Here is a 9761-nt window from a genome sequence, read left to right on the forward strand (position 1 = left end):
TGGTGTTTTAAACATAATTTAGCTATTGAAAAATAGCAGATCTACAAGCTCATAGCACGCCACCGAGTGGCGCGCTACGAGCTTGTAGGTCTGCTATTTTTGAAAAATCGTGAAAATGTGGCACAAATCTTTGAATATATATATTCTTTCAGGACCAACGTTTTTAACTCAAATCTTTGCTTCTGAGGGGTTCCTGGAATAATTTATTTTCAGATAGGGGTCAGCGGCCAATTAAATATCATTTTTGGGGTCCTTGACATGAGATATTGAGCACCGCTGATATAGAAACATGAGTTTTTTTCCGGAAAAAGATACATTTAATAAAAGAAATTCTTCGACGTCAAATGGGTTAAACAAATCGGATTCAAATCTGGACAAAACGTGGCACAGATCTGGATTCAGGCTGGATTTGGCTGCTATATCGTGTCTCTCTCTCCTCAGGGCTGGCTCTGATCGACGTGGGAGAATCCATGAGGGAGTTGGGGGAGGTGAAGGACGCTCTGGACATGGAGGTCAAACAGAACTTTGTGGACCCACTCCAGAACCTCCATGACAAGGACCTGAAGGAGATTCAGGTATATACAGACCAGTGATGGAAAAAGGACTCTTTGGGAATTCTTCAAAATAAAGGCGTGCCAGCAGATATGGCAGATTTTACTCTGAAAAGTCGTTCCGTTATACGTCCCCCCCCCCAAAGCCGGGAGTCATAATCTTCCTTCCTTACCTCACACTTTTTGGATTGAATTGATTGAATATTTTATTAGGCAACATAAATGCAAACAGCACAATGTACAGTCAGGCATTTTTGTAAAAAAAAAAAGGATTTCACCGAAGAAAGACCTTGCAGCCTTGTTTCCATTCGAGTCCTATATCCACTCACACATGACATGAATAATAAGTTAACACAGTAACAGTAAGTGATATAACTTAATTTAAGGCAACATATACATTTCCTCTAAACATGAAATATACAGTATGCACAGGTTGGGGGCCGAAGGTTAATCGGAAAGGGGATTATTCGCACAAAGAGGCTGAGGCGATCACCTCCTCTCCCTTTGACCTGCTGACAGGTGAATCTTTAGGCCTGTCTTGAAGGAAGCCAGTGATTTGTTTGTTTTGAGCGATGGGGGGGGAGGGCATATTAACGCTTAATATTCCAAACGCGACGCATGCTGAAGTCAGAAATGAAGACATGAACATTGTCCTTCTGGTCAAAACCACGGAGAGTTCCCTATAGATTAGGAGTTACGAGCCATTCTTTTGGAGCCGTAAACAAGGAAGTGAACGGCAGTGCGGCGCATGCGCGAAACGGCAAGGAGTACACTTTTTTTATATCAATAAGAAATACCTAAAGACGCCAATACACGTCCAAGGCACCGCGTGGTTTTGATTCTAAAGACATGTATACACATCCAATGCGTAATTAGTGTTATGTAGCTCGCAAGCTCACAATGCGTCGCCTCACATTGTGAGCTTGTTGATTGGCTATTTTCAAAAGGCCGAAATACTGTACTGTTACCGAAGTACTGTATATATAGGGCTAAAGTGGTTGATGTATGTTTTGTAATCTGCATCTACAAAGTAACTAGTAAACTAGTAGTTTTCAAATACTGTAAATGTAGTGGAGTAAAAGTGCAATATTTGCCTCTGAGATTGATTGATTGATTGAAATATTTATTAACAGTTTGCAGAATGACAGTACATTTCAAGCACAAAACTCAATACAAAGACTGTTAACTGTGAGTGGACGACCCACTTGTTTACAAGAGGGTCCACCTTGTTCAATTCATCGAAACATTTAGAGACGTTAAATAGACACTTCTATAATAGTTAAAGAACGGGTGTAGTGGAGTAGAAGTAAAAATATAGAAAATTATAAATAACTCCGTAGGCCCGTTCAATTTGACGAAGAAACACAAAAAGACAGGGGTGCAGTACTTAGTTTAGACAGTTTTTGGTTTAGACTAGTCATTGGTTTAGACCAGTCATTAGTCCTATACAACTACAACCTATCTCAAACCCTCACCCTATAAACCTATAACCTCCCACGGGGGCAGCACACCTAAACCTAACCTTAACCCATGTCTAACCAATGACTAGTCTAAACCATAGAGTATTAAAAGGATAGAGACTGAACTGGCGCGAAGCTCCGCCCCCTCCGCTATTCATGTCAGTGGATGCCGGAAGTACTGCCTTTTCGCTGATTCAGCATTTCACTTCCGCATTTGGACACCAAATTTTGGTGTCCAAATGCGGAAGTGCAGCTGGGCTTTAACATTGGGCGCTCGGTTGCACGGGGTTTCCTCGTCAAGAATCCACGGGTCCGCATGCAGTCCTTCCTCTTACCACTAGGGCCCAGCGCTTCAACATTGGAGTGCATAGCTGGCCCCTTGGTCTAAACTAAGTATGCACCCCAAAGACAGCGACATCATGTTTTCCTCCTCCTCCTCCTCCTCCTCCTCCTCCTCCTCCTCCTCCTCCTCCTCCTCCTCCCCGCAGCATCACATCAAGAAGATGCAGGGCCGTCGTCTGGACTTTGACTACAAGAAGAAGAGACAGGGCAAAGTCCAGGACGACGAGATCAAGCAGGCCCTGGAGAAGTTTGACGAGAGCAAAGAGGTCGCCGAGCAGAGCATGTTCAACCTGCTGGAGAGTGACGTGAGTGTTAACACATTCTGACCTGAGATCAGATTCATACGAGGTTTCCACACTGGACACACACTGGTCTGATGAACCCATTCTGACCTGAGATCAGATTTTAAAAATGTCAGTCGTTCTTCGATTTAAAAAAAATTGCAGACCTACAAGCTCGTAGCACGCCACTCGGTGGCGCGCTATGAGCTTGTAGATCTGCTATTTTTCAATAGCTAAAGCACGACATGATGCTAACACCAAAATGGATTCCCGTTCAGAATGGGTTAAATAGATACATTTCAATCCGGCGACCCAAGGATCAAGTAATAATGGATAAAAAATAAATGATATCTATTTTGTGATGATGATGATTAGAAAGGACTGTAAATAAATATACCTTCAATAACCAATTACCTTAAAATGAGTATAGCCCTTTAAATCTTGAATGACAGTCTGTACCATAAAAAAAATAGAAAGAGCTTAAAAAATGATTTGGAGGCAGATGAAATATAAAAGTTCCGCGAAAAGTTTCAGGTTTTAACAATTATTTTAGTTGGTGTATAAAGTCAATTTACATAGAGAACGTGCTACATGGTTCAGAGTATGATAGTATAATACATCAATATAAATTTAGAATAATCAATTGTTCCAAGATGGATTCCATTAATGAACCATATGCTCCTCTTCACAGTATATGCTCCTGGTTTATATACAGCATCTGACGTCACTTTTGTTGATATAAAGTTAATTGGCGGTGGCGCTGGTTGGTTGTCGAGCACTCATTGGTCCACCGCATAGATGACGAGACGTAGAATTCATCTCCTCTGTTCGATGCCAAATGGAAAGCCGGGAGAGCGCCTATAGACCGATTCACAGAGGGGTGCCCTGGGCGCGGCCATTACTGAGGTGTAATCCATATAGAGCAGGTGCTCCGTAGGCCAGGTGTAGCTAATCAGTGCTGCTGTGCTTAATGGTACACCTCAGTAATGGCCGCCGCACCCAGGAAACCCTCTGTGAATCGGTCTATAGGCAGGCGTTGCCAGGCAAACGTGCTGATAACTTTCCCTGCGCTGTGAACTTCCGGCAGAGAGAAAAAAACACTCCCTGACTCCCAGTGAGCAAGCTATCTCTTTTCTCACTAGGCCAAGGTCAAAGTATACATAGTAGTCTCACATCAAAATAGACCTCTGCAGTATGCGAGTTATAAACTTGACCGGGGGGAAAGCCTAATGGACAGTAAATCTGAACATATGGCATCAGGAAACCCATATAATATATGATAAAATAATATAAAGGATAATATATAGGGCTGAGATGATTAGGCACGTGGATGGTGACCTGACAATAATGAGGATAAGAGGAACAACGCTGTGTAAACAGGCAGTATGGCTAAGAGTAAAATGATGATATGAAGACTGAAGAGTAAGGTGACAATATGAATGACCTATATATGGCATGGGCCAAAGTTCAGGAGGATATATGGGACATTGACCACTGGGCATTAGTTTGTAAACGGATAAGACATATTTATCTATCAGTTGTGTTGTGGTGCGTGCGTGCGTGCGTGTATGACTAGAGAACAAGTATACTGATATTAATTATTAATTATATTAACCAGTACAATATTTTGTGTGTGTGTGTGTGTGTGTGCGTGTGCGCGCGCGTGTGCGTGCAGATAGAGCAGGTGAGCCAGCTGGCAGCATTAGTTCAGGCGCAGCTTGAATACCACAGCCGCTCCACAGAAATCCTGCAACAACTAACCGGCAAGATGGAGGAGAGGTCAGTATATGCACACACATGCAGGCTACAGCTAAATAAATGGGGGATGTGGATTTGCTAACAGCACAGTTGGCACCGCAATGCGTTGTCACCTCGTACATCCACTGTTTTGTCTGTTTTTGAAAGGTTTTAACCCATTTTGGGGCGGGAACCCCTTTTGGTGTTTTAACTAAGCATCATGTTATACTTTAGCTATTGAAAAATAGCAAATCTACAAGCTCATAGTGCGCCACTCGGTGGCGAGCTTGTAGGTCTGCTTTTTTTTTGTTGAAAAATCCTGAAAATATGGTATACAAACCTTTGAATATATTCTTTTTCTTTTCGGTGGCCTATTACATGTGATTTTTGAGGGTCCTTGACATGAAATATTGAGCACCACTGACATAGAAACATAGGTATTTCAGAATACTGTCATGATTTAGAAGATTAGTTTTTTAATTTCAGGGCCTAAATGGGTTAAACACTGAGAGATATTCCGCTACCTACAGTACACTGTAATGTATGGATGCCAGGCTGAAATGGGGTTACGTGTCTGTATGTGGGTTTTTATAAATATTTGACCAATGAAAAGTATTAACGAGAGCTTGTGGCAAAAACAATAACTACATTGAATGCATCAGGAAGAAAGTTATTATCGTTCTCGCATTAATGATGCGTAGCTTGCGGAGTTATAGTTCAGTCAGATATACTCGAGGGGATTCTTGCCGTGCTCAAGGGCGCATACATATACTATATACTCAAGGGGTTAATATGCTGCATTACTATGTGGGTGTATCCAGTGTGCGCAAGACCCACATGTCATTCGCTGATGTAGGCAGTCAGCTGACCAATTGGGCGGGGTATTTAAGCTCACGTAGACCGCTTGCTTCTTCCTGCCTTCCTTCTGCATATGGTGTTATGTGATGTTTGCTCCCAACGCCACCCCAGAACCACCGGTGGGCTCTGTTATTTCTTCTGATAGAACCTCATCATTTTTGATTAATTATTAACTGTTAAGTTTAGTTGATTCATTTCTTAAAGGACCACTTCACCACTTTTCAACCTATCTTCATATAATAGTTCCTCACTAATAATCATGAAAAAATGGCGCAGTCTGTGTCTCATAGGAGGGCTGTGGGGCAGTTCAGAAACCGTCTTCCAGTGACATCATCGATGGGGAATACAAGCTAATAGAAACTGCAGGCTTTCTAGTCCTGAAAAGTTGCAATGCGAAAATGGAAGCCGTCGTTCTCACGATAATGAAAATCTAAACATTATTGTAAAGAAATCTTGTTTAAAAAAGAATCTGCCTAATGATGTAACTGCCCACAGCCCTCCTATGAGACACAGACTGAGTAGAAAAAAATCGTGCCATTTTATCATGATTATTAGTGAGGACCTATTATATGAAGAAAAAGTGGTGAAGTGGTGAAGTGGTCCTTTAATCAATTGATCAATTAACGATTAAAAATGTACATCCCTAATACATATACAGACAGACACACATAGCTGGGCATTGCAGACGGTGTGCCGGCCACCACTCAAAAATACCCATTTTGTAACATAAACGGTTTCATTGGCCATGCTGCCATGTGCATGCAGCAGTCGATGTGAGACGAGTTGCTTTTTGTTGTCCACCCCGTTGCAGGATAAAGGAAGCACAGAGTAAACCCAGGAAAGAGTTCACTCCTAAACCCCGGATGGCGCTGGAGCTCCTGCCCCCCAGCGAGAGTCACAACGGGGGGCTGCACTCTCCCCGAGGAGCCCCCAAGTCCCCTGCAGGCAAATCACCTGGTGGGTGGCTGTGTGTGTGTGTGTGCGTGCGTGTGTGTGTGTGTGTGTGTGTGTGTGTGTGTGTGTGTGTGTGTGTGTGTGTGTGTGTGTGTGTGTGTGCGTGCGCGTGCGCGTGTGTGTGTGTCTGCAGTCTGCTCAGTAAGCCTTGCCGAGCCATGCGGCCCTATCTCCTGTTTCTGTTTCTAACCACAATTAAGACCACTGACTATGTACAGGTGTGTAGGCCAGCGGACATCAATGAAAGCAATAAGGTACACACCCGCACACTGTGTATATTTTCCGCGGCACGTGAGTATATTGTCTTATTTAACGAAGCAACGTTTTTCCGTCCCTCCGGACCTTTACTCAGGCATGAGGGACCGAAACGGTGCTTCATTAAATAAGACCGATACTCATGTGCCGCGGCAAATATACACAGTGTGCGGGTGTACCTTATTGCTTTCATTGAAGTACTCTTGTTATGCCATGCCATAACCATTATCCATAATTATGTGTGTGTTGGCTAAAGTGCTTTTTTACCTTATTGTAAGGCAGCCATCATTATAGTCCGGCAGTCGGGGGTTGTGGAGTGGGGAATTTGGTATAATATATACCAATAGACTATATTAGTCTTTTTTTCATTGGCCTAAAATATTGTGTTTATTATACATTCATGAATCCACTTTTATAGTGGTTTCTTGTGACCCTACCATTAACATCCTATATAAGGCAAAATAAACAGCCATAGCTACTTGCCCAAAATGTGCTGATTTGTCCTGACGGCTATGGCCGTTTATAGCCCAAGGAGTGTTTTTTTGTGCAAAACGAATGCTTTATAACCCCTATAAAATAAAGTGCCCAATACTGCAGAAAGTGGATTCATGATTGTATGTATATAGACAATATTTTAGGCCACTAAAGAAAAATACTATATACGAAATGTCCCACTTTAAACAAAAGAAGCCTGTAAGCTGCCGGACTATTACACAATGTGTGCAAGGTTTAAATGACTACTGCTGAAATTAAGCTGGGATGTTGTACAAGTGTGACATCTAGTGGTTGAATGTTAGTCTAGTCAGGAAACACAAGGGAGGGAGCGCACACTGCACACCTGTGTTGTTGATGAGGTGCTGACCAAGGCAGGTAACAATGTTGAACAGTCTGCACACCTCTTAGCCACGAAGGAAAAATAAATAAAAAGGTACGGGAAACCCACATGTATAGAGCAGTGGTTTTCAACCTTTTTCAAATTAAGGTCCAATTATTTATTTGGCATTTGAGCCACGGGCCACTATTTGATGGGATTTAAGCCTCTCAGACAATTTAATATCTTATCGTCGTTGGATAAGATTTTGTCCACAATTCCATGCTGTAATTAATGTGGTATCATAGGAGAGATAACTTCTTCTAAATTAAGTGTTTAACAAATAATTCAACGACAAAATGGTGTCCCCCCGCATGCCGCTATACAGCGCCCATGGACCAGCCCTGTTGCCGCTCGCTGTACAACTTTGAGCCGGAGAACGAGGGCGAGCTGGGCTTCAAGGAGGGCGACATCATCACCCTGACCAACCAGATCGACGACAACTGGTACGAGGGCATGATCAACGGCCAGTCGGGCTTCTTCCCCATCAACTACGTTGATATCCTGGTCCCGCTTCCTCATTAGGCCCCCCCCCGCCGCACACTCGCGTTTCCCCGCCCACCCCCCCTACACCCCACCCCCAAACCGCCTGTAATTAACGAGCCACGCCTTCTTCTTCTTCTTCTTCTTCTACTTCCTGTTCTTCTTCTGTGCTTCTGTGCGATTCTGCTTTATCACTCGACTGAAATGGACGGCAAACGGGCTACTATCGACTTGGTAGAACGGAGACGAAAGGATGGGAGCGTGACGGACGAATTGCACCGTTGTGTGTGTGTGTGTGACTGTGTGACTGTGTGACTGTGTGTGTGTGTGTGTGTTTACACTCGAGTGAGCAGCCCCCCCCCGCAGCTTTATCGGTTTGGTTCAGTCCCTGTCACCTTCTCGGGTTTGTTCCCCTCCTATCTGCTTGTTTGTGGATTCTAAATCTCTCTTCCCTTGACGGACAGCCTTGATTCAGCGTTCAAAAACGTCCCCATGTTTCTCTCTCTCGCTCTCTCTCTTCTACCACTCTCTCTCTCTCGCCCTATCACTCTCTCTCTCTCTATAGCACTCTTTTGTATCTCTTTCCCCCCCCTGTTTACATCTCTTCCTGTTGGCCCCGGGCTCCCCACACAGGAAGCGAAAAGCACGCCTTTTATGACCAGACCTGAAGTTTTAAATGTTAATTGTTCTCTCCCCCCGTTGCTCGTCGGCTCCGTAAACGATCTCGTTACAGCTTTCGTTTGTCATTAAAGGGGACGGCGCGTGAACACAGAGAAGCCACTCCTCCCCCAGCTGTATACGTTCAAAGCTTTGTAGGACATCCAAAGGACAGTGAGAAGAAGAGGAGGCGTTCTCAAGGCTGCGTCGTTGCTGTTTTGAACGAAGCTGTTTGATGACTTTTATTTTCATTCAGGCGCCAAATTCTCTGATTTTTAAAAACGACCACAATTAGACGCCTTTCACAAGCAGCCAATTTCGGCATAAATAGATGTGTGATGTTTTATCCCATATCCGAAATGGCGATCGTTGACTTTAGGTTTTAGAATGTTGCAAAAACCATGATTTTGTGAATTCTGTTGGAAGCAGTTTTAAGTTTTCAACACGGCTCACAATGACTCTTTTGGTCTGAACTAAGCATCAATTATTTAGGTCAATACTGGCTTCCATGAAAAAAAGGTCTATTTAACCAATTACGCCCTAAAATAGCCGATCTTGCGAGCTCACTACAACGCGCTGCGACGCACGGTCAGCTCGCACATATAACGGTATCTTCACCATCGTACGACTGTATAACTTACTGGCTAGCATGATAACTCGATTTACGGAATTAGCGTTGTCGTAACGCTCAAATCCTTTGACGCATGCTTCTCTCTCATCTCGACACTGGAGCGTACCTTCCGTACGTCGTGCGACGAAACGGCAAAGCGAGGACAACGTGTGGCAGTATAGGCGAACATCCACCATGCACAACAACATGGACAGACTTCCTATGAAGCCAATTGTTTGAACTCACGTTAAAGAGACTTACTTTTGTTTTGTTCTTTGGGGGGGTGGAACTGACGCCACGGCCTACTTTCTGGTACTCAAATGGACTAGGAAAGAAGAAGAAGAGACACACCTGTTGACGTCCTTCTTTCTCCGTGTAACTGTTCTGACGTGGTGCTGTGTGTGTTCACAGTGTGTTGTGTACGTAGGTATGTATACATGTGGCGGGGCAGACACTTCTTTGACCGATTGGATCTGCTCCCTTTGCTTTGCATGCAGGGTTTTTAAATAGTATATAGCAGGAGACCATCTGGAAATCCCCGTTTACGGCCTCCGTGCTAGCGTGCATGCAGTGGTGGAAAATGTACTCCAGTGTTTTTACTTGAGTAAAAGTATCAATTCTGTAAAAACAATACTCTATATTACAAGTATAGAAGTCCAGAATTCAAAATGTGCTTGATTTTAAAAAAGTACAAAAGTGTTG

At 43.6% G+C, this 9761-nt stretch overlaps 1 protein-coding gene across 1 annotated transcript in view; it reads left to right on the plus strand.

Annotated features, from left to right (window-relative positions):
• LOC308335763 (endophilin-A1-like) overlaps nt 1-7834 on the plus strand; it is a gene marked incomplete at both ends in the record, with an annotated part of 55447 nt that extends 47613 nt beyond the window's left edge. Inside the window, 5 exons of the mRNA XM_080792947.1 lie at nt 442-575; nt 2500-2658; nt 4310-4413; nt 6041-6186; nt 7638-7834. Coding sequence (XP_080649073.1) covers nt 442-575; nt 2500-2658; nt 4310-4413; nt 6041-6186; nt 7638-7834 — 740 coding nt within the window. The remainder of the gene's footprint in view (nt 1-441; nt 576-2499; nt 2659-4309; nt 4414-6040; nt 6187-7637) is intronic.
• Between the last annotated feature and the right edge of the window lie 1927 nt (nt 7835-9761).

The sequence above is a fragment of the Protomyctophum bolini genome, assembly GCF_963924005.1.
Source record: "Protomyctophum bolini genome assembly, chromosome: 20".
In the NCBI taxonomy this organism is placed as follows: domain Eukaryota; kingdom Metazoa; phylum Chordata; class Actinopteri; order Myctophiformes; family Myctophidae; genus Protomyctophum; species Protomyctophum bolini.